At 46.8% G+C, this 26,181-nt stretch overlaps 1 protein-coding gene across 1 annotated transcript in view; it reads left to right on the top strand.

Moving 5' to 3' along the window:
- rptor (regulatory associated protein of MTOR, complex 1) overlaps positions 1-26,181 on the top strand; it is a 127,880-nt gene that overhangs the window by 20,494 nt on the left and 81,205 nt on the right. Inside the window, 3 exon segments of the mRNA XM_077015489.1 lie at positions 17,372-17,530; positions 18,561-18,707; positions 23,883-24,058. Coding sequence (XP_076871604.1) covers positions 17,372-17,530; positions 18,561-18,707; positions 23,883-24,058 — 482 coding nt within the window.

The following is a 26,181-nucleotide window of genomic DNA, read 5'->3' as shown; positions in this document are numbered from 1 at the left end:
CCTTTTCAATGCAAGCGGTCTGTTGTTCTTCAATACCCAGCGTGCGGTGGGGCTGCGGTGGGGAAATGTTGTGGTGTGTGTGTGTGTGTGTGTGTGTGTGTGTGTGTGTGTGTGTGTGTGTGTGTGTGTGTGTGTGTGTGTGTGTGTGTGTGTGTGTGTGTGTGTGTGTGTGTGTGTGTGTGTGTGTGTGTGGATACCCCAGGCTGGGTAGGTGGGAGTGGAGAAGTGTTGGGTGGCAGCTGACCTGCAGTAAACATTGTCTGAGAACATCAACACACACACACACACACACACACACACACACACACACACACGTAAAATGGCACATGGAAATAAACCATTACACTACCAGTTACTGCTCATGTGTAAACACACGCCCACCCACACACCACTATGATGGTGGAGGTCGTTTATCAAACCGACGACAGAGCAGAATCTCCTGGATAATTGAAGTTTATACGGAGACTGAAGAGAAATTCAAACCCGATACAAAATAATACCCCTCTCACTCATCCACCTTTATCTCACTCATCCCCCTTCCTCCCTCTCTCCCTCTGTTCATCTCTCTTACTGTCTTTTCCTTATTTCTCCCTCTGCTGTTCCTTCTACTCATCACACACACACAAATGCGGACACACACGAGCTCTCCTGTAGACCCCATTACTGCAGGGTAAATATTTGCCGCGTTGGGCCCATCTTGGCTACGGTGAGACCAACTGTTTGCGTTTTGATGGAGAATTCAGAGACCGTGAGAAGGGGAAAGATGTATAGAGAAATGCTTTTGAGAGATCTCCGAGTGGATCAAGGCATTAACGTGGATAGCAGTGTTTTCCTGAGCTTGGCAACAGGTGTTTCTGTTTTTGTGTTACATTTTGCCCCAGATATTGTTACTGTTCTCCCCTGTCGTGTGTGACGGACGATGATGCCCCACTGCAGGCAGACAGGGCGTGTGTTTCCCACTGCTGACGTCTTATTGGCCAGGCAACGCTCACCTCATCAGGACCACACTGGCAGGTGTTAATTGACAGTAGCGAAGCTGTTCCATCATCACCCCTCCACTGAGATGGACGGGGGTGGGGGGGGTGACGCGTGATGAAGGTGATGCAATCTTCAGAATGCTTTGGCCAAATGGAATACTGAACTATCTTCTCCCTGGTGCTCTTTGCCGAGGTTAGGGTTTTTTTACGGTAACCCCATGGCTCGTGATCAGAAGTTTTAAATTTAAGCAGATCTCAAGGGTGAAATTGGGGGTTCACCGCCTTTTAATCTGTTTGTGACAGCGCTAACATGTGACAGCGCTAACATCTGAAGGATATTTCAGAAATGTCTTTAACGCTTGGTTTTGCAAGAGAGGCTTTAATAAAATGCTGTTTGCCATGTTTGAATCATTTGTATAAATTTCTTTCTTACGGTGTTAGTAGGGAAGCTCTAGTTTTTCCAAGGAAACCTTTTGTTTGAAAGCTTTTCTGGTCATGGGGCTGGAGCTGGGTGGGCTAGCATGGCTAGCACATTTCCTGTTCAGTAAGCTCTGCTGGGCAGGTCCACTAGACCTCTGTGTGGCTTTGCTTTTTAGAGCATAGGACACTTTAGCGGTGTGTGCTAAATGTATGGACACTTTAGCGGTGTGTGCTAAATGTATGGACACTTTAGCGGTGTGTGCTAGCCGTGTGGACACTTTAGTGGTGTGTCCTAACTGTGTGGACATTTTAGCGGTGGGTGCTAACTGTGGACACTTTAGCGGTGGGTGCTAACTGTGTGGACACTTTAGCGGTGTGTGCTAACTGTATGGACACTTTAGCGGTGGGTGCTAACCGTGTGGACACTTTAGCGGTATGTCCTAACCGTGTGGACACTTTAGCGGTATGTCCTAACCGTGTGGACATTTTAGCGGTGTGTACTAACCGTGTGGATACTTCAGCAGTTTGTGCTAACCGTATGGACACGTTAGCGTTGCTTTCAGGCTGCCCCCAGGTCTCACTGCAAAGCAAAAAGTGAGATGGATGCAGAGATGATGTCTACATATTCATCCCCTTATACAAAGCTTAGCAGACACCTTTCAACAGTGTCACCACACACACACACACACACACACACACACACACACACACACACACAGGCGCTCTCGATCCCTCTCACTCCCCCCTCTTTGTCTCTCTCTCTTTCTCTGGTTGAGGGTATTCATCATTACTGAAGTGTTCATAGGTTTTATAGAGCGCAGACTGATGGCCTGTAGCTCAAGGCCAAGTGAAACTACTGCGTGGGGTGTGTGTGTGTGTGTGTTTGTGTGTGTGTGCAGAGCTCATTAAAAAATGACACATGATTCAACACGTGTAAGAGCAATTGCACATCTGTGTGTGAGAGAGAGGGAGGGAGGGAGAGAGAGAGAGAGAGAGGGAGGGAGGGAGAGAGAAAATGAGAGATTCAGTCATGTTGGGAACCAGCCACTCTGTTACTTTGTTACATACCAAACCAGCTGGACATCTTAATGAGTGTGTGTGTAACTTGGGTCTCTGGCAGGGTGTGCTAATGTGCTAATGCTAATGGACTGTGGACAGGGCTTCAGTTGAAAAAAGCACCGTTCTGCACTCAGTAATGAACTTCTCCAGCTGTACAAATATTTAGAAAGGAGTTTAGCATTACATATTACATACACATGCAGACCTTCACCCCACACACCCCCATGATACACACACACACACACACACACACACACACACACACACACACACACACAGAATGAACTGAGGGTAGCAGGTCAGCTCTTTCTGTGCAGTTTTATTGATTTGGATTCAAATGTGTCTGTCCTCACAGTGTTATGTTATCCCATAAGTAAAGATCAGCGCACACACACACACACACACACACACACACATTACAAACAGTGTGTTAATGAGAGTGTGCATGCTTGTGTGTGGAACCTGGTGCAATAATGTGTTTATTGACTATTATTATTAATTTTAGTGAGATTTTCAAAACTACCATTACAGTAATCATCTGCTTTTTAAGTTAAATGTACTCTGAAGTCCTGCTTTTGCTTGTACTGTTATTCTAGTGTCACCTTTAAATGAGATCATGGCGATATTTTTGAAGAGGATTCATTTCCATGGTGTCAGTTTGCAGTTTGGTGTTTTTTTTTTGTGCAAACAACACTACACACACACACACACACACACACACATACGGAGACTCACCAACACGTGCGCATGTGCTCACACTGCCTTGTGTCTTCCCATTCTAGTAGCATTAGAACTTGCTTTATTGTTGGTTTTCCTGCTGGCTTCCATCTACCCGCCCCGCCCCTGTGGTCCCCCATAATAATGAATGTGCAGAACAAGCTTATAGATTATGAATTTTGTGAGTACGGAGAGGAATGATGAATACAAACTCCGACTGCAGTTACTTTTCATAGCTAGACCTTAGAAACAGACGAAAACGGAGGCCATTCTGAGTGAATTGGCGAATACGAACAATTCATATTGACAGAATAAGACCCATTTAAAATATGACCAGACTCTGCGCTTGCTTGTGCGGTATCAAACACACCTTCGCCTCAGACGGACGGTTTCTCGAGGCCGTTTTAATTGTGTTCTGAAGGCTAAACGTGCGGAAACACAACAACGAGATCTTGCCCATGAGATCAAAGACATGACTAGACAATAGCCAATTAATATGCATGCTCGCCACTAACCATACAAAACAAACTAACTTTACATACTCAAAGTTATGGTAAATTGTCCTCAGTGTTATAATCAGTCAAAAAAATTGTGATTTTTCTGTCATAAATTTAGTCAAGGACAGAAAATTATTAACTACTACTCTACTGTGGTTAATGCAGCTTTGCATTTATAGTGTGCTCTTTATTACTAACTTTATATGCTTTTTTACGGCTATGTAGTGATGGCTTATAGTCTACATACATGTTGAGTTTTATAGCGCTTTACCCATTAAATTTTTGCTCTGCGTCTTGCTCCTAAGCTCCACTGGTTCTTGTCCAGCCAGACAGAGCTCTAGTCTTCAGATTCATGGTGCGTAACGTGTTTGACCATATTTGTATTAATGAACAAGCGACTATTGTAAGTGTGGGCTTGAGGACAGATGTAATAGTAACAATCTATTAGATTATTTATTATTAAAGAATTAATAATAAAATCAGTTCAACATTACTATTAAAAATACACACAAGTTATTAAGTCATCTTTGAACCAATCTTTTAACAAAAACTGGAAAACAAATAAAACCTCCAGAACAATTCAAGAGCTGTTAGTAGAAACATCCATCTTAGTAACAGTCTGCAGAGTTTAGCACTTGAACACAGCTGTGTAAAGATAAGTATAGGGCCTTTAAGATGTCAGCTCCGTAACACTCTGCAGCTTGCATCATAAATGCATCGCACTGCCCACGAGTGGCTCCTGGGAGCCGTTGAGCACCAGCCCTCCAGCGGAGACTCCACCTCCTCCGGTCCGTCCTCTGTAGCCCGCGAGGAACTCCTGTTCCTGCTCCCGTGAAGGGCGCCTAGCTCAGAATGCCTTGCATCTGCATGGGGAATTAACATGTCATAATAGCAGTTTCACGACATGTCATAATAGTTATTATTATACCATTATTAAGGCACAATGGAGAACAGGTTTGAGTTTTTTGGCATGTAGCACAGATTGGGCCTCTATGTGAATATTTTGCATAATTAAAGAGATTTAGTTAATCAGATTTAGTCTAAATAAAATGCAAAAATCTTGGTGTAGCTATAGCCTGCCGTAATGGTAGGATTACATTAGTGATGCCATCAGACGTGAAATAGTTGTTTACAGATCAGCCCAGATCAGTTTCTGTCGTCTCTCCCTCAGGCAGCTGTGGACTGTGGACACGGTGCCACGTGCTAAATCACAACCAGCAGTTTAGTACAGAAACGCCGTCCCTCCCGTCCCACAGAAACGGGTGGGATTCCCTCGAGATTCTGTTCCAGATGGCGTTCACCACCCGCCCCTCGCAAATAATACCATGTCAATTGCAGATAATTAGACAAAGCTTATGTTTGCGCATGCATGCATCCATATGTGTGTGCCTGTGAGTGTGCCTGCGAGTGTGTGTGTGTGTGTGTGTGTGTGTGTGTGTGTGTGTGTGTGTGTGTGTGTGTGTGTGTGTGTGTGTGTGTGTGTGTGTGTGTGTGTGTCTGTGTGTGTGATGTAATAATAATCCTATGTAAGCCGTTAAGTAGATTAGGAAGACCTTGATTTGCGTCTCAATGTTTTGTGTGTGTGACGGAGCTGAATGAAGACTGTTCATGATGTTCACGTTGACAGAGATGATAAACTTCATCACAATATCGTTTGCAGCACAGGTGACTAGTCCTGTACTTGTGTGTTTATTTCAACAATAACTTGTCCTTTTAAATATCTAGAGTTAACATTTCCTTGACATGAATGAAAGGAAAAATAATCAAATCATTGGTGAGAGAAGCTTCCGTCTGTCTGTGTTCATTCATATCCTCTTTTTTTGATTAAAGATGATTATGCCACATATTTCGGAGGTATATGACAACAAAGAGTCTTTATTTACAATAAAGTGTTATTCAAACAGAAAAGCAGGCAACTTTCATACTTGACACTTGACATATTCAAGTACGCTAGCAATAAAAAATGCTAGTGGCTGTCTGGTTATGCACATTTGGTTTGTGTTTACAAGACTTGCCCTCACGTTGCTAGTGTTGGAGTGGCAAGATAACTGGAGCTTGCATACAAGAGGTGGCACGATACCATTTCTTCGTACCTATCCGATACTGACATCTTGCATTTGAAGTTCTCCTAATATCGATTTATTTTTCATTAAAAGCTACTGTAGAGATGTGGTTCAGTTGTTTAGCGTGGGCTGTATTTGTTTTATGTTTACAGATGTTATAAATGAATGACAGATAAATATAAATAGTCATAAAACAAACAACTTGTTAATAACACTAAAACATAGTCAGTGTCTGTATTAGTGACATGATATTTATTGATTGATTTATTGATTGGTTTATTGATTGATTCATTAATATCTTGGTTCACAGCAGTTCTGTACTCACCTTAAACACGCACGCGCGCACACACACACACACACACACACACACACACACACACACACACACACACTCCCTCTTTCTCTCTTGTCTCCCACACTACTGAAATTCATAATTTGCTTTATTTCCTCATTACTGAATGCACCTGTAATTCCAGCTTAATAATGATAATAACAACCTTATAATGGTTCTTTTGGTTATTTCAGTGATAAATCTCTGTACAACATTTTTTGTGGTTTGTTTTTTTTTTTATACTAAAGCCTTAGAGTAATTAACTTGTGAATGTAGAGGAGAGATCACTTGTTTGCTTATTTTCCTCCTCTCAGTCTCCGTCAGGTTTCTTCTGCTCTCTTTCCTGTCCCTGAACGTCCTTTACTTCACGGCCAAACGCGTTTGTTTGTTGTTGTTTTAAATAACGGCTTAATAAACAAAGCAGCGTTTGCGTATGCGGCCGTGAACAGTGCTAAAATGCTATTTTGTCGCATTTAAATACTCTCACTTTAAGGCAGGCTCAGCGTTATCAAAATGATAGCAATGGAACTGTCGGGAGACTTGCATTTGAACATAATAGTTTTGAATCGTTAAGGGGAGAAAAAACACCGCAGTTAGCCACTGCGGCGGAGTATAAACTGCTCAGACTAGCCTAGCTGTGATCATGTGACCTCCTATAACTAACCTGGCTGTTATCACATGCGGGCACTACTACAAGGCCCTGCTGTGCTATTTTCAGCCTCGATTTGTGATTGCATTGGCTCGGGTTCTTTAAAAATGTCTTAACGGATATCCGATACAGCATTGCTCACATCGACCCATGCCACACGGTTGCATGCTGGGAACTTTCTGCTGTCATTTCCACACGGCCAAGCTGCAGTCGTTACCATACACACGGTCTGGCGGCCAACGATCTGCTGTCGTCACTATGCGGTTGTTTGTTGGATTATTCACTCCAGATTGAGCCCCATGTCATTTTCAGCCTGTGAAGGCGACATGGTGTGATTGGGGGAAGCGACCCCGGGCCCATGCGGTAAATCGCCAGGCAGGCTGGTGTGCGGCTGTTCGCCCACAGTCGAACAGAACATGTTGCAGTTGTAAAAGAATGATTTGTGAGATGCTGATGATGATCCACATGAAATTCTTTTGCTTTAGTTAATTTTAGGGTGAAACCACATACCAAAAGAGTAGGGGTGTGTGTGTGTGTGTGTGTGTGTGTGTGTGTGTGTGTGTGTGTGTGTGTGTGTGTGTGTGTGTGTGTGTGTGTGTGTGTGTGTGTGTGTGTGTGCGCGTGTGTGTGTGTGTGCGCGCACGTGTGTGTATTAGTAACTAACAATGTGGCAAGTATGGATAAGAAAGTGTTTATCAATCTCTCTCTTCTGTTGAAAACTCATCATTTAACACCCAGTCTTGATCATTATCCAGCCATTTACATAACTCTCTCACTTAGTCACACACACACACACACACAGGTTGTCCTGCTGTTCTTCACATATGAATGCATGATTATGGGGACAGACCATATACTGCATAATCTGTGTGCACGTTTACACGTTTTTCTTGTGAGTTTGTATGTGTCTGTGTTTGTGATTTGTTTGAAGGATCATGTGCGTGTGTGTGCGCGTGTGTGTGCGCGTGTGTGTGCGCGTGTGTGTGCGCGTGTGTGTGCGCGCGTGTGTGCGCGCGTGTGTGCGCGCGTGTGTGCGCGCGTGTGTGCGCGCGTGTGTGCGCGTGTGTGTGCGCGCGTGTGTGCGCGTGCGTGTGTGCGCGTGCGTGTGTGTGTGCGTGTGTGCGTGTGTGTGTGTGTGTGTGCGCGTGTACGTGTGTGTGTGTGTGTGTGTGTGTGTTGGGTCAGGCGGAGTGATCATATGCAGCATGTTGAACCCCATCTCCTCTCACAGCAGGACAGTGATGTGTCTCTGACTCCCTTGTTCTGCACTGCAGTCATGGTCTAGCTTGTTGCTTACGCATTCCCTCTCTCTCTCTCTCTCTTTCTCACTCTTTCTCTCTCTGTCTCTCTCTCTTTCACTCTCTGTCTCACACACACACACACACACACACACTTAGTAACCCCCCCAGCTATTACATAACTGCCATCAGTGCATGGAAAGCCCTCTGTGTGTGTGTTGATGATCTGATTAAGGAGGATATGACATTCTTTGACAGCGTTTTGTCACAGTGCTCTGCTCAAGGATGCAAATGCCCTTCGATTGGAGCTGAACAACGGGCATTAGAGTGTTGGACTATGGGTATAAGATTGTTGGACTATGGGTAAAGGAGTGTGGGTATAAGAGTGTTGGACTATGGGTAAAGGAGTGTGGGTATAAGAGTGTTGGACTATGGGTTAGTGCTGGGTGATGAAACAATATCGATATGTTTCACGATATTTTTCCTAGATGACTATGAAACTTGGGCAATAGAATTCCATAAACATTTGTTTCCTTTTCCCGCTTTAAGTTGAGCCGCCAACGGAAGCAGTTTGATGACGTAGCGCACATCAGGTTGCACGCTGAATTGCATGCTACGCTGGGCCTGAAAGCCCATGGCGCTGCAAATACGCAAACCAAAGACATCAGCATGACAACACATACGCTGTATTTCAGAAACGCGTTACAAATTCAGAAGCGCTGCATTTTCAATCACAACACAATCAAAGTGTTTCTGGACGAATTCTTTTACGCAGGGACTCTGTTTTACAGCTTTAAATGTAGCAGCTTTGTTAAGCTAGCGATCTAAATGGATAGCTATTTAGGTAGAACTAGGGGTGCACGATATGACGATATAAAATCGTGAATGGCAATAACAAGTGGAGAATTGCAGGCGATCTACCAAATTAGAAAAATCGTATCGATCGCCTTTGCCAATCAGCGCAATGACTTTTTTTAATGCTGGTTCCGGCCGATGCGTAGGACATAGGGCGTAGGACTGACCAATCACAGCGAACTGTGCGTCTTCCATACCTCCATGTTGTGTTTGTAAAAACTAAAAGTGGACAACGACGGCTGAAAGCCAAATCAAGGAGCTGGTAACGAAGAGGAAATCCACCTCTGTAATCTGGAATTGGTTCAGATTTTCTTCCACTGACCAAGACCAAACTTCAGCGATATGTAAAGTGTGCAAAGAACGCGTGAAAACGTCCGATGCCAGTACAACAAATGTATTCAATCACTTGAGATTAGGGCTGGGTATCGATTCATATTCCAAGAATCGATCCAATTCCGATTCTGAAGATTAAGAATCGATTTATTTCGATTTAATCGATTCGATCCGATTCGATCCAATTCGGGGTTTAGTGTTATTAAAAATGTATTTGAGCTGTTTCCTGACTATGTACAGAAACAACATGTTAAAACTAGGATTATATCTATATTAATCAGCAAATAGTTACTGGTAGTTGGTAGTTACTGACGGCTGGACAATAAACAGAGGACATCTTTGAGGTGTCTATATCTGCAACAGTGGACTCCTACTGGGACACTTACCAGTGCATTATTATTAGGATTGAAATAATTAAGAATTCACCCAAAAGCTGTTGCTACCAAATGCATTTTTATTTTAAAATTGCTCACACTTAATAAACTGAAAGTATAAAATGTAAACGTGTATTTTTCTTTAAAGTGCGAATATAATAAAAGAACTGTCACGTTACGGTCCCCGACCCCTCCCTGTTGGGCGTGTGTTAACGTTGTCTGCGTATGTGGATCTCCGTGGGTAAGTCTTGTGATAATCCTCACCTGTGACTCGTCTCGTCATCACGTGGGGTTTGTGTGGTTTGTCTATTTAATGTGTGTTCGCTCAGCGACCTGTGCTCGTCGTTGTTTGAGTCACACATGTTCTATGTAAACGTGTTTTAAGTGCGCTGTCTACGCTTTGGTAAATGTAATAAATGTAACGATTTGGAAAGTGCAAAGGATTATGTCTCGTCCATCACCTTGCGCCCAACGTTACAAGAACATTTTTAACTTTTTTAAACTGTAAAAACACTGGGTAAACTGTCAGTCACATGGACTAACTGTAAATAGTCACTGACACTGGATAAACTGTCCTTCTGCTTTTAGATTTCCGATTTGACTATCGTCGTTACCGGCACTGTCCGACGCCATGTTGTTTTACAGTTAGTTAGACCGAGCACGCCTGCGTGAATTCAATGACGAGGCGGGGGTAAAAGTTCACTAAAAAAATCGATCTTTGGACGTACGAATCGATCATCTTATGCGAATCGATTCTGAATCGGAAAATCGATTTTTTCAACACAGGCCTACTTGAGATGTAGGCATCCCAAGGAATGTGCCGAAAGTGAAACAATGCGGGCAGCGGGGGCAGCCGCCTCACAAGTGACCATAGCGCGCGACTCCGCCACACCTCGCGCGAACGATATGTGGTAGTATAAAGAAACATCCCTCAAAAACAGGAAGCAACATTTAACTGATGAATTTTAATGTTGCTTTGTGTTTCAGGTTTGAAAAGTGCTGGAATTTAGGCTAAGTAGCCTACTTGAAAATGCTTAAAATTATAACTACTTCATTTCGCAACAAATATCTGTCTGACAGAACAGTTCTCTTGTATTACGTTAACAAATACGAGCCTCTTGTAATTCCAAGACGAAACATGAGAGAATGTGAAGACGTTAAGATTGGGCGTTTTGAAAATAAACAACCATTAAATAATGTGATAAAAAAAGCTAATTATATCGAATCATTTCGACAATATGTATAAATATTTAACTTTAAGTTTAACGTCCTGGGAAATATTTAGTGCAATAGTGCACTTTAACAGTGTAACGAACTGCGTCACGCAGAGCAGGGAGGCGGACACAAACGCTGAGGAAAGCGAGATTTATTGAATGGAATTCCAAAGGCAGAGTCATAATACCGGGCAGGGGTCATAACAGGTAGGCAGTCCGAACGTAAAATATAAACGGGCATGGTGGCACAAAGAACATAACAAGGCAGGGGAAACAAAGACTAGGCTGGAATTACTTACGACGAAACAGAAACAGTTAAATCCACTAGAGCACGAACGAGGCAAGAGAACAAACAGGTAAGTAGCACAAAATAACCAATACAAACATGGGAGAAACGGGGACTATAAATACATTGAACTAGACTAGAAACAGGTGAAGACAATAACGACATGGGCGTGGCAGACGTGGGGAAACCATAGAAACAGACAACAAGGCGGGCTCAAGGAGCAGGGAACAACACAGACACGAGGAACAGGGAAACCGGAGTGACAGCTAGGAGAGGGGGGTGTAGCCCTATGTGACAAACAGTGTCACGTGTGTTGTTTCCATTTTTTGTTTACAATGTTTGCACATGGAAAATTGCAATATCATTCATTTAAATCTGCTTAAAAAGAAAGCTTTGTAGCCCCAAATTATTTTTTGTATGGAAGATCGTGATAAAAAATCGTGATTGTATGAAAAACAATCGTGATACAATTTTTTTCCCATATCGCCCACCCCTAGGTAGAACCTACGTTGTGTTAAATGGGATTTTTATCATGGTTTTTAAGTTTCTGTCTAAATACCTATACCTAAATTTTGTCTAAATACCCAGCTAACTAGCTGCATTTACAGAGCATTTAGCTTACCAGTGATATAAAGTGATAAGCGATTTTATCACGGGTAAGATAAATGATGCAATATGTCTCAAAACGATTCCACAAAACAGACTAAACAACCTGGTAAGACAAAGGGAATAACACTCTAGGTTTTTAACTCAAAACGAGTTGTTATACAGTGTCTCATTACATAGAACGGGACTGAATTGGTAAAGCTCTTTAAATGTAGCTAGCTAGGTAATGTGAAATGTAGGTGAAAAACGTTTTTAAGCCTTAGTTTTTGTCTAAACAGCTAATGATCTATCTAGCTATATCTCAAGAGCTTTACTAATTGAGTCCAGTAGTACTGAATTCCGACTCCTGTGCTGAATTCTGACTCTCCTCGTTTGCATGCACATAAAGGCGCTACAGATGATGCGCCATTTGCTATGGTGGACAATAAAATATTAGCCCTTATTTATGCATAGATACAATGGAAATTGTGAATATTATCTGCAGCGTCTTTATGTGCATGCAAATGAGAAGTTGGAATTTGGAACAGCGCTGTTCAATGTGATGAGATACTGCATGTAAGGGGATTTATGATTTACTGTCCGTGACGCTCAATCAGAACACTCTGACATTTTGTTCATTCCCTTATCTATCTATCTTGTTAAATTTTGGAATTCTTTCCTGACACTCGTGTGTTGTGAATCTGTTAATACATTGCGGACTGAACAAATTTATAATGCTGTTTATGAACCCTGGTGACCATCATCTATATCTGAAGACGATATCAAAACCTTACACTGTATGAACTCTAGTGAATAACAATCTGCAGGTTTTTAGCAAGAAACAAGAGTTGTCATAGTTCAAGTCTCACTTAAAGTGTAAAGGAAGAAGTGATTTGATTTATATCGTGATATATATATCGATATCGACTGATATGAAAAAAAAATTGTGATAATTTCCCATATCGTCTAGCCCAACTATGGGTATAGGAGTGTTGGGCTTTTGGCTTTGAAAGTGTTGATTTGAGTTGGGCTATAATTATGGGAGGGTGAGCTGTGGAAGTGTGAGTGAGTGTTGGGTGGTGGGGTGTGGAAGTGGGGTAGAGTGTGGGAGGCTTTGGAAGTGTTGGGGTGTTTGGTGCTTGAGCGTGGGGTTGACCTGCTCAGGATGGTCTTGTTCCTCTGTTTAAATCAGCTTCTCAAACGTGGGCTCCTTCTGCACATCTCCACCTGATCCCCACTCTCTCTGTATTTCAGTATTCTGCCTTCAAGGCCTAATTGCCATGGAGGTCAGCCAACCCTGCAGCCTTCTGGGAAACGTGGTCCTCTTCTGTTCTGGAAAAGTAGCTCAAGTGAGCTTTGTCTTGTGTGGGGGATTGTGTGGAGTCTGGGAGAGCAGCCTGGGTGAAGCAGGGCCATCTCTCTCCTCCTTTTTATCTTTCCTTTTGGCCTTGGCCCACTCTCACTTCACCCCTCCTTCTCTCACTCTCACTTCACCCCTCCCTCTCTCACTCTCTCACTTCACTTCTCCCTCTCTCACTCTCTCACTTCACCCCTCACTCTCTCACTTCACCACTCCCTCTCTCACTCTCTCACTTCACTTCTCCCTCTCTCACTCTCTCACTTCACCCCTCACTCTCTTACTTCACCCCTCACTCTCTTACTTCACTCCTCCCTCTCTCAGAAAATCAGACATCTGGGTCCCTCAGCATCGCACTGTTACATCAGCGCTCAAACTATAGTGTCAGGTTACCAAGGAAACAACTTGCAACCTTTCCTCACACAAAGTAACATTGCGTGCGTGTGTGTGCGCGCTCGTGTGTGTGCTCGTGTGTGTCGTGCAGTGAATCATTGACTTTGAGACCGACGGTACAAGGACCCGTTCCATGAATTGTGGGTTCGGATCTGAAGCGGACCACTGAGCCACGTTGGGCTTCCGCTGGCCCCAGACTACCCCGGCGTGGGTAACTTGGGCGGCCTCTCTTCCCCGTGACCTTTACCCCAGCCCAGCAGTCCACCCAGGTGTAACTGTGCATCTATTATCTAATATTTGGTGCCAGGGACAGTATTAAAATTTATTAAACTCACCATTTGTCACTTTGTTTAATACTGATCTTGGTTGTGTAACGGCATGTAATAAATCTGTCAAATATTAAATTGTTTGCGCTCTTCACATGACTTAAAAACATAGACGAGAGGGTGTAAATGCCGTCCCGCTGGTTTTCATTTTTCCTGATTGCAGAGTGTCCCGCAGATCAATAAGCCTGCTTGTTTCCATGGTGAAGTCGTTTTGCCTCCAGTCATGGCCATTGTCACTAATCGGCCCCCTCGGCCTCGGCTGGTGGCTCTGGGATGCTCCAGAATTCTCCAGAATCCTCTGGAACGTGATTTGCTGCTGGCTTTCTGTCTTTATCTCTCGAGCTGGTCAGGTTCCAGGCATGGCCGTCGTCCCCTGAAAGCCCACCTGGCAGACACCAGTGCTGTAGATCCACTGAAAGCTCTGGGCATTGCTATGAGATGATCCCACACTGCTCTGGGTTCGCATTTAACCGTAGAACTTTTACCGCTCTGTCATATGATCAGCTTGCAACCCGGATGTGAGTACTGAAAACTTATAATCAATGTGTTGAAAACGCTTCAGAAGATTCTGTAGTTCTATGGTGAGCTTCACGGTATGGCGGCCGTCCTGCGAGGTTGCGTGACTGGGCGTGTAGCGATGTCTGAGTGCGCTACGCTAAAACCAGCAAAGATGCTTAGGTCATCGTGGCACAGACATATGGTTAGTGGGCGGGCAGTCTTGGGGAGCGGTCCGGCCCCCGAGGGGTGTGATTGGCGCACGGCCGGCCCAGATCGACGTGTGAGTCTCCCGTCAGTCTGCTGATTTACTGCCGTTCATGTGCGGAGGGCGTGTGCGGAGGGCGTGTGCGGAGGGCGTGTGCGGAGGGTGTGTGCAGACGGCGTGCACGACTGCAGGTTTGGGACAAGACGCCCAGCTGCACTGATGCAAGGCCCGGACAGAGAGCAGGGAGGGGAGAAACGGGAGAGAAAGAGAAGAGAGAGAGAAAGTAGAGAGAGAGAAGGGAGATGGCAGACAGAGAGAGAAAGAGAGGGAGAGGAGAGAGAGAGCAGAGCGAGAGAGAGAGGTAGGGGGAGAAGGAGAGGGAGGAAAGGGAGCTGACAGTGCTGAGAAGTGTGGGGAGAGTGTGGGGGGGAGAGTGTGGGGGGGGAGAGTGTGGGGGGGAGAGTGTGGGGAGGAGAGTGTGGGGGGGGGAGAGTGTGGGGGGGGGGAGAGTGTGGGGGGGGAGAGTGTGGGGGGGGAGAGTGTGGGGAGGAGAGTGTGGGGGGGAGAGTGTGGGGGGGGAGTGTGGGGGGGGAGAGTGTGGGGAGAGGGGAATGTACAGAGATGTACCGCATGTGAAGTCTCTCTTAAAACACACACACACACACACACACACACCTCCCTCTCCTCCACTGTGCTTTCTGCCCTGTGTGATGTAGTTATCTGCTTCTGTAACAGGTTCCACACTCAGATTCCAGCTCTCTCTCTCTGCTCCTTCACCTTCAGCTAATGCAGTTAAAGCTCCACATGCAGGCGCAATCTGATCACACACACACACACACACACACACACACACACACACACACACACACCTCATCTGGCTTCATTTGGCTCGTTTCACTAGTTAAACATGTGCTTTGCTTTTCTCTAATTCCCAAGACTCACAGAACAGCAGCAACGCTATGAAAGTGTAAAGGACACACACACCCCTACGCAGACCTACACACACCCCCTACACACACCTACACACACCTCTAGAGCTAAGAGAAGTGCTGCCACCCAAACACCCAACATGCTGAGGTATAGCGTTAGACTGGGTAGATCCCGGCTAACGTCTCCGTGGTTACGCCTGGACTCGATTGGCCGTCTGGCGGGACGGGTAGAAGCCGTTCCTGTGGAGTTAAACGCTTTATCCTGGGATCTAATGTTATTGTTATTTATTTATATATACCTCTAGGATCATTTGATTCATCTCTGTGATTATTTGATTAGGATTAGGGGGGAATGCAGGTGCGTGTGTGTCCGTGTGTGTGTGTGTGTGCGCGTGCGTTTGTTTACTTTGAAGCTCAGGTGTGTGTGTGTGTGTGTGTGTGTGAATGTGTGTGTGAATGTGTATGTGTATATATGGTGTCTGGTGTGAGAGAGCTCGCCTCACAGAGACGTGGGCCCCCAGATCTTCTCTTTGTAGTGTCGAACAGATGGAGAGAGAGAGAGAGAGAGAGAGAGAGAGAGAGAGAGAGACAGAGAGAGAGACAGACAGAGAGAGAGAGAGAGAGAGAGGAAAATGAAAGATAAAATAGAAGCACAAACAAGGATGAAGAGAAATCAACCTTGTCCTCCTTTCACACACATGCCTGTCCTACCCTCTCTCCTGCCACCTGTTACACACACACACACACACACACACACACACACACACACACACACACACACAACCCTGTCATCCCTTCATCCCTCTCCTCTTTTATTTGTCAGTGTTTTCCTCTAGGTACAAACAGCCGTGGGTGGACGTCAGTCAGTGAAGAGACCGCTTTATCATTATTACTGTATTTATTATTATTGCTGTTATTATTTGTACTGCTCCTTTTATTAATGCACCCCGCTGCCTTTAACAACATGGCTTTGACATCATTACACACAGCCATTTGCAATAAAGCCATCTTGATTTGGCCAAATGAACGAATGAAGGAGAGAACGAATGAAGGAGAACGAATGAAGGAGAGAACGAATGGTTAAACACAGACAGGAACTCAGTCACCCAGCCGGTAAACTGGTGCGATCGATTCGCAGCCGGAGGTGTTTTTTGACCCTTGCCTCTCGCCGTCTCCGTGTGCGTCTCCCTGGCGCTCTGGGTGCAGCCGCGATTGGTTTAGGAAACCACATTTGCCCACTAAGTGCTTCTGGAAACCACTCTGGCTACACACGCATTAGTGCCCAACCCCGGCCCTCCAACCCCGGCCCTCCGTGGCTCTCTCTGTCTCTCCCTGTGCCTCCTCTATTTCTCACTCCTCTCTCTCTCCTCCCCCTCTCTCTCTCTTTCCTTTCGTCTCTCTCTCTCCTCTCCGTCCAGTCTCTCTCCTCTCTCTATCCCCTTCTCTCTCTCTCTCTCTCTCTCTCTCTCTCTCTCTCTCTCTCTCTCTCTCTCTCTCTCTCTCTCTGATGGACGGCGCTGATGGACGGCGCTGATGGAACATTGGTCCGTTTCCTCCAGTACTTATTAACACGATGTAAACACCGCGTGGCCCGTGCCCAGCCCAATTATAAAAAAAACCCCCCACAACTCCTGCGCCCCTTTCCCTCCGCCCTTATTGAGAAAGGAAAGAGGCTTTTATTTTCAACCTGCGCTAAGCACCATTGATCGTCCCAAATGGAAGTGGCTAGGGGAAGTGAACGAGGGCTCATTTGTCCCCTACTGGAACAAGGCCCAACCGTGCGCACTCGTGTGTTCATTACCGCACTACAGCGTTGCAGCTGAACAACCACCCAGCAAATTGATACACCGACGGTCATTTACTAGGCATCTGCCTGCTGTACTCAACAAGCACACACACACACACACACACACACACACACACCCCAGTGGATCCATCCATTATGCTATGCTGTTGCGATTCACGTCTGCAGCTCAGTCCTGAGGTCCGTGTTGGGCGGGCTGCGTGCGAGCCGTAGTGACCGACTCTAACAGAGCCCCCCGCACTTTGCCCTCCCGCCCACCAGGCGCGCTACAAGCAGAGCCTGGACCCCACGGTGGACGAGGTGAAGAAGCTGTGCACGTCACTGAGGCGCAACGCCAAGGAGGAGAGAGTTCTGTTCCACTACAACGGACACGGTGTGCCCCGGCCCACTGTCAACGGAGAGATCTGGGTCTTCAATAAGGTACACACACACACACACACACACACACACGGTGTTCCCCGGCCCACTGTCAACGGAGAGATCTGGGTCTTCAATAAGGTACACACACACACACACACACACACACGGTGTGCCCCGGCCCACTGTCAACGGAGAGATCTGGGTCTTCAATAAGGTACACACACGCGCACACACACGCGCGCACACACACACGCGCACACACACGCACACACACACGCGCGCGCACACACACACACGCGCGCGCGCACACACACACACGCGCACACACACACACACGCGCACACTCACACACACACACTCTCTCATTTATCACGTTGTAAGTGTCTACACTCTGTAGTCTTACTTCAGCCCTAAAGCCAGCAGGTCACCCAGTGCTTGTGCAGCTGTTCACACAGCAGCTAAAAGTGACCCAAGTCCAGTTTCCTGTCCAAATCTGGTTTATTTTTTAGGCTGTTTACAGTGTCTTGTGAATGTGAACTGTATCCAGTATTACAGACTGCACTCCTAAACTGACCCACATGCGTGTCCAGTGTCTTCTCCCTGCCACACTTATAATACATCTGTGTCAGCTGTAAAGATCTGGGCCAGTTGGGCCACTGCTGTGTGAACACAGCCTTAATCACTACATAGACACTGCATAAGTACTGCATATCCAGCTGAATATGAACTAAAGAGGTACTACATGGGTACTACATATGTTCTGTATAAGTTCCGTGTAGGTACTATGTATGTACTGCATAGGTACTGCGTAGGTAAGAAGTTGCTTCATGCACCCGGAGGTACACAGACGCTGGTGAAGCTAAAACACGTACGCGGTCGTCCCATGGCGTCGTGTATGATGTGAAAGGCCGAGACTGATCAGTGTTCAGAGGCGATTTCTGCTGTTGCAGATGGATGTAGCTACATCTGAGATCAGAAATATAGAGCAACAGAAGTTTTATTTATGTACCCTTTACCAAGGTCAGAGTTGCTTTACACGTTGACCTGACCTATAGACCATTCTCTCTCTCTCTCTCTCTCTTTCTTTCAGAACTACACCCAGTACATCCCTCTCTCCATCTATGACCTTCAGACGTGGATGGGTAGTCCCTCCATCTTCGTCTACGACTGCTCCAACGCCGGCATCATTGTCAAGTCCTTCAAACAGTTTGCTCTGCAGAGAGAGCAGGAGCTGGAGGTGAGTAATACACACACACACACACACACACACACACTACTGTGTGTACACTTACATCTGCACCCAGACCTCCTCACTGCTAACACTGTCTCACCCCGAAAGAGACGAGTCCCCTCCACCCAGCAGCACTGCTGTGCAGACATCGTCTCGGCGTGCGTCTCGCAAAGGGACCCGACCTCTTTCCTGCAGATGGTGGTTGACTGGTTCACGTCCCTGTTATGTCCACGAAAGGCACACAGACTGATCAGGAAGCAACATGGCAGTCGTGATGTATCTAGACATCTAGAGCTTGTGTGATTCTGGTGTGGTTACATTTTCATGGGCTCCTGGGTTAATGGCGTCTCTTACAGGTGCCTCTGTAATCCTGAGGTTTTATTTTCTGTCTTGAGTTTTTTTTCCCTCTTCCACCTGAGAAACTGACATTACCCGTTGTTTATTTTACCAGCTGATAATTTTAGTCCTGTCCGGATACAAATATCTGTGATTTCCCAGGCAGATGTCGCATTGGGGAAGGGGACGTATTTTTTGACCACAGTTGCTTGCTGTATTTAGTATCCTAGTGAACCTTTCTGAAACACTAAAAAAACATTTCACAAAACAGTAATGAGTACATTTAAATCTCCACACTACTGATTTACTCTACAAGCACACCAAAACAACACTCTACTGATCTATTCCACACACTCTACACACAGACAACTCAATCATTAAAGTCAAGACCTAGGAATCGCACCCAGTCACATTTGTGTATGTGTGCGTGTGTGGTGCTTACTGAATAAGCAGTAACTTTTGTATTTTGGGCAGAATGTTTTCTCTGCCTTTCATTTAAATTCCATTTGTGCGTGTGTGTGTGCTCGCGCGTGTGTGTGCGTGCGTGCGTGCGTGCGTGCGTGCGTGCGTGTGTGTGTGCGTGCGTGTGTGCTCGCATGTGTGTGCGTGTATGGTCCACATCTCCAAGCCATGTGAGGCTGATCCACTCCACTGAAATGTTTCTAAGCACCACCACACCTCTCTCGGCTTAATCTGCTTTCTCTCTATCTCTCTCTCTCCCTCTCTCCCCCTCTTCCTGTTATCCCCTGAAATGGAGAATCTTGTCCGTATCGCTGTGGTCAAACGAAGCCCCGGTGCTCCTGTAGGATCAGGGGTTGCAGATTGATGGAGAGAATGAGGGAAGAATGAGTAGAAAAAGCAGGATTGCACCTCTCTCCTCATCAATAACACTCAAGGGCCTGACGTAGGGGGGGGGCGGGGGGGCGGGGGAGGGGCCCAAAGTCACCCTTTCCTTCTGCTTCAGCTCTTTAAAAGGAGTCCAGTAATTGAATTGACCCGATGCCTTTCTTTGTGTCTTTGTGTGTGCACTTGTGTGTCCTTTAAGAAGGACATTCTTACTTAGCACTGTCTTCACTGGCACAATCCCGGGCCCGACTGGCCACATGACTTAGCTCACTAGCGATAGCGGTCCTGAACGGATCCGGCAGCGTGGGCTCTGAGTCCGCATGTCCGGGGTTCCTGGAATCACCGTGTCCGGATCGGAACCGTTTATGGCTGGCCCCGTGCCGATCCTGTGCTCCGACGGAGGTGTTTCCGGCTGGGACTCGTTCTCAGAGTGGGCCATCGTCCGGGTTATTAACGCACGAGAGGGAGGGAGAGCGAACGAGTGTAGAAGTGGAGGAGGAAAGAGGAGGAGGGGAGTGGAAATCGCATTATGATTCATTGGGCCAGAGAAGCATGGATGTACAGATATGAGAGAGGAGGAGAGGTCTGTAGATGGTGAGAGACAGCATGTGGGGAATCTTCCGGAAGGACATTATTAATGCAGGCGGAAACTCTGGTGGGGAGTCCCCACAATACCACCTTATGTAACTATCACACACACACACACACACACACACACACACACACACACACACACACACACGCCTTTTGGTGTCTTACACCATGCCTGTGTGAGGAGTGTGTGTGTGGATATTCTTTAATGTGTTCGAGTGCAGCCCTTGATTGTTCTGGGTTCTTTGAAGGCTCAGTTAAGGGAATTACTTCCTGCTGTTATTACAGTGGCTTGGTGTATTGCTATAGCTGTGTATGAGAGATAGTGAGAGAGTGTGTGGTCTTCCCCGTGTGTCTGAGATTTGTTTTAGCATCACTTGAAACATTTCACAGTTCTTTTTAGGGCTGTAGAATATGGACTCCCATAATCCACTCTGGTGTGTGAACACTCCCATAATCCACTCTGGTGTGTGAACACTCCCATAATCCACTCTGATGTGTGAACACTGCCAGAATCCACTATGATGTGTGAACACTCCCATAATCCTTTCTGATGTGTGAACACTCCCATAATCCACTCTCGTGTGTGAACACTCCCATAATCCACTCTGGTGTGTGAACACTCCCATAATCCACTCTGATGTGTGAACACTCCCATAATCCACTCTGGTGTGCGAACACTCCCATAATCCACTCTGGTGTGCGAACACTCCCATAATCCACTCTGGTGTGCGAACACTCCCATAATCCACTCTGGTGTGTGAACACTCCCATAATCCACTCTGGTGTGCGAACACTCCCAGAATCCACTCTGATGTGCGAACACTCCCAGAATCCACTCTGATGTGCGAACACTCCCAGAATCCACTCTGATGTGCGAACACTCCCAGAATCCACTCTGATGTGCGAACACTCCCAGAATCCACTCTGATGTGCGAACACTCCCAGAATCCACTCTGATGTGCGAACACTCCCAGAATCCAGTCTGATGTGTGAACACTCCCAGAATCCACTCTGATGTGTGAACACTCCCAGAATCCACTTTGATGTGTGAACACTCCCAGAATCCACTCAGGTGTGGAAATGCTGTCAGAATCCAGTGTGGTGTGTGATTTGTGGCTCACAAATCACCTCCAGGATATGAAGACTTGCAGAATCCACTCTGGTGTGTGAGCGGTCCCAGTACCCTTTCTGGTGCATGGGCACTCCCACCAGAATCTATCCTGGCATGTGAACGCTCCCAGAACCCACCCAGACGTGTGAACGATCTCTAGTGCAGGCTCTCCGCTCCTGCTCCATGCTGATCGTGCTCCTCTCGCGTTCCTCTCGCGTTCCTCTCACACTCCTCTCATGTTCCTCTCACGCTCCTCTCACGTTCCTCTCACACTCCTCTCGCGTTCCTCTCACACTCCTCTCGCGTTCCTCTCACACTCCTCTCACGTTCCTCTCACGCTCCTCTCACGTTCCTCTCACACTCCTCTCACGTTCCTCTCACACTCCTCTCGCGTTCCTCTCACGTTCCTCTCGCGTTCCTCTCACGTTCCTCTCACGTTCCTCTCACACTCCTCTCGCGTTCCTCTCACGTTCCTCTCACACTCCTCTCGCGTTCCTCTCACACTCCTCTCGCGTTCCTCTCGCGTTCCTCTCACGTTCCTCTCACGTTCCTCTCACACTCCTCTCGCGTTCCTCTCACACTCCTCATGTTCCTCTCACGTTCCTCTCACGTTCCTCTCACGTTCCTCTCACACTCCTCTCACGCTCCTCTCACGCTCCTCTCGCCGTGTGCTAGCTTCTCCCTCCATGCTATTCGTTTTGTTCCAAGCTAAATCTGCACCACTCTCTCTTCCCCCCTTATGACGTTAATTTTTGTTCTTTCTCTGTTAAGAAGACATCTGCAATTGGCTGTATTTCACTGTATGTGCCTTATTGGACAACTGGACAACTTTATTAGGGTAGAGATCACTGGGTATGCCAGGACAGTTTAGGATGGTTGCCAGTTAGCCTAGCTTCCATGTTTTTGGACTGTGGGCTGAAACCAGAGCCCCCTGTAGAAAACCCACGCATGTATGTTTTCTGTAAATAGCAATCTGTTTATACCACAGCCTTATGCAGTTTCTACAGCATATGTGGTCATTCAGCTATATAGATATATAAACGGGATTAGTTCTTAGTTCAGAATTGGAGCTTTTGGGCCAGATATCTGCCTTTAAGGTTGTGACCTCCAGACATGTGTCATGAATAAATAACACACTGAGAAACAGGTTCTGCCATATTACACAACTCCTAAACTCAAAAGTGTTGGGGACTTTCCAGAGTTTGGGGCTGAGGTCAGTGCTTTAACTTTGAACTTTGAACCTTGGAACAGGTATTGGCTCCCCTCCAAATGACAACTGTAGAGCGATTGCTATGTCACTGCAATGAGAACTAACTAGTTTCATAACTAATGGAATGACTCCTAATGACCATATGGATTAAAAAAATACGTTTTTAATAAAGCTTTGACGTGCACAAGCCCTTTAAGGTGTGTGTGTGAGAGGGAGAAGGTGCTCCATTGTTATAAGCTCTCTCGTGTTATTGTCACTCCAATACATTCATCTTAATTAAACTCCAGCTCTTAATCTCCCAACAGAGAATGGCTGCTCTGATTGGCATGCTAATTCGTTAGGTCTACAAATATGCTAATGTGTTAATTACCACAGACGTTTTTGCATAATCCATCTCGAATATTCAATATGCCATGTTTGCCATTCAAAATAGGTCTGTGGCACCACACAATAGACAATATGAGTTATTGCAACATTAAGGTGTGAGGTAACGTGTTTCTTTTTGAAAGGTCTACACGCACAGGTCCTTATGTTGCTACAGGATGGCGTGGGTCTCTTCTGGAGGAGGCGGGGTTTGGATGGGTGGGGGGGGGGGGGGGGGGGGGGGGGGGCTGGGGCTATATTGCGTCTTTTTAACCAGGAGGGCGGAGATGAGTCAACAGGAGGAGGAAGCGGTTGTGATGAGCTTTGGCATCCCAACTGACCCATTAATTCTGATTGGGGTGACAGCAGCTGTTTTCTCAAGCAGCCTGATTTATTTCAGCTGGGCTTCATTTGTATACAATGGAACATTTCTGCAAAGAGTGTCATCCCTCTCGCAGATTGCCATCCTGTGCAATCTGCAAGACTGTGGCGCGTGTGTGTGTGTGTGTGTGTGTGTGTGTGTGTGCGCGCGCGTGTTGTTCAGCCTTGTACGCTTAAATATACAAGTAGCTATTTAGGCTTGGCTGACAGTTTGATTGGCTGCCCCCTTCTGTGATCAGGAGGCCGGACTCTTCATGCCCAGCAAGCAGGTCCAGGCTCCGCCCCCGCTCCCCCATCCTCTGCACTGGGGCTGACCGCCATGCCTATGTTTGCTCACTAGGTGGCAGCGATAAACCCCAACCACCCGCTGGCACAGATGCCGCTGCCGCCGTCCATGAAGAACTGCATCCAGCTGGCGGCGTGCGAGGCCAGCGAGCTCCTCCCCATGAACCCTGACCTCCCTGCCGACCTCTTCACCTCCTGCCTGACCACACCCATCAAAATTGCCCTGCGCTGGTAAGAAACATGCATGTATATACACAATAATTATACAAATAAGTAATACATGCTCGCACAACTGAACACACACACAGACCCATTGTGCTTAAGCACAAGCATCCAAGATTAAGGGATATTTATATATCCACATATATACCCACAATTCTTCTTTACATACACACACATTTCCCTCCTTTACACTGTCCCTCAGCTGCCATAACACTAAGTTTATTGCTGATGCACACACACGTGTACACACACTGTGTTGCCTCTCTCCTGTACTCCCACACACACTCCTGTGATTGATCACTCCCCGCCGTCTCCCTATTACTTACTGATTTCCTGCAGCCAACAGCAGGAAGTGGCAGAGAGACACTTTACAAACACCTGAGAGCTCACCTGCCCACCACTCCAGCCCAGTTTTACTCATTTCCTAATGGCGATGGCCTTCTGCAGAAGTGTTTAACGGGGCAGGACCGGCTAGGCCCCGCCCGCCACCGCGGGACTCCGATCCCGCAGCGGGAGCACTGGAGAACGCTTACGGAACCTTCCAGGCGTGTGTGTTCAGAGAGCGAAACTCGCTCAGAGCTCACGTCCATGGTGAGGTAGACCTGTAGGCTCCTGTAGACCTCTCCCATTCTCCATAAGTCACCGAGTCAGGTCTATGGATCACCGATTCGGGTCGACTGATCACAGAGTCGGGTCGACGGATCACAGAGTCGGGTCGACGGATCACAGAGTCGGGTCGACGGATCACAGAGTCAGGTCTACGGATCACAGAGTCAGGTCTACGGATCACTGGCGCTTCATACAGTATTGCACTGCGAAGCTGACACTCCAACAAACCCTCTCCACCCTCGCTACTCTCTCTCACCCACCCTCTCCACCCTGACTCCACCCTGACTCCACCCTGACTCCACCCTGACTCCACCCTGACTCCACCCTCTCCACCCTCTCTCACCCACCCTCTCCACCCTGACTCCACCCTCTCCACCCTGACTCCACCCTCTCCACCCTCTCTCACCCACCCTCTCCACCCTGACTCCACCCTCTCCACCCTGACTCCACCCTCTCTCACCCACCCTCTCCACCCTGAGTTGGCATTGCAGCATGCAGGTTAACTGCTCTTGAGGTCAAACTAGAAAGACTGCGTGTGCGTGTGCGTGCGTGCGCGTGCGTGTGTGTGCGTGCACGACTGCGTTTGATAAACTGAGTTTAAGCTCTTTGAATGTATTTCTCCCTCCAGGCCAGAGACCTTTAAACAGCCGTAGTTGAGGTTTTATTTTTCTCTTCATGGTGATTGAATGACCTTAAACAATAGTTGCACCCTAAGGTCCCAAAGGAATCGTACAGAGGTGGAGAATCTCAGTGCTGCTGGGTGAATTATAAGTACACCTGCTAATGAAGATTCTAATGATTATATACAGTAATGGTGGGATATTTTTCATATTCTCTCATTCTCACACATTTTCACTCTCTCTTTCATTCTCTCTCTCACCTTCACTTATATCACTCCCAGATTTCTCACTTTCTGTTTCACTTTGGCGTTCTCTCTGACTTTCACTCTCATTCTCTCTCTTTCTGTCTGTTTCTTAAATCTCTCTCTCATGCTCCCTCTCCCACCGTCTCTCTCACTGTCTCACTCTCACTCTCCCACTGTCTCTCTCACTGTCTCACTCTCCCACTGTCTCTCTCACTGTCTCACTCCCCCTCTCCCACTGTCTCTCTCACTGTCTCACTCCCCCTCTCCCACTGTCTCTCTCTCTCACTCTCCCACTGTCTCACTCTCTCACTCTCCCACTGTCTCTCTCACTGTCTCACTCTCCCTCTCCCACTGTCTCTCTCTCTCACTCTCCCACTGTCTCTCTCACTGTCTCACTCTCCCTCTCCCACTGTCTCTCTCTCTCACTCTCCCACTGTCTCACTCCCCCTCTCCTACTGTCTCTCTCTCTCTCTCTCTCTCTCTCCCTCTCTCCCTCTTTCTCCCTCCCCCGACTCCCCTCCCCTTGGGGTACTACACAGGGGACTGGAGATGAATTGATGTATATGCCCTGCCACTCAGAGAATACCTCACTGTTCTGACTCTGAGTCAGGGGGGGAGGTGATTTCAGAGCAGCGTGAGGAGAAGTTGAAGAGATCGG

This window comes from Brachyhypopomus gauderio, chromosome 8, assembly GCF_052324685.1.
Source record: "Brachyhypopomus gauderio isolate BG-103 chromosome 8, BGAUD_0.2, whole genome shotgun sequence".
In the NCBI taxonomy this organism is placed as follows: Eukaryota; Metazoa; Chordata; class Actinopteri; order Gymnotiformes; family Hypopomidae; genus Brachyhypopomus; species Brachyhypopomus gauderio.
This window is presented reverse-complemented; position numbering and strand designations above follow the sequence as displayed.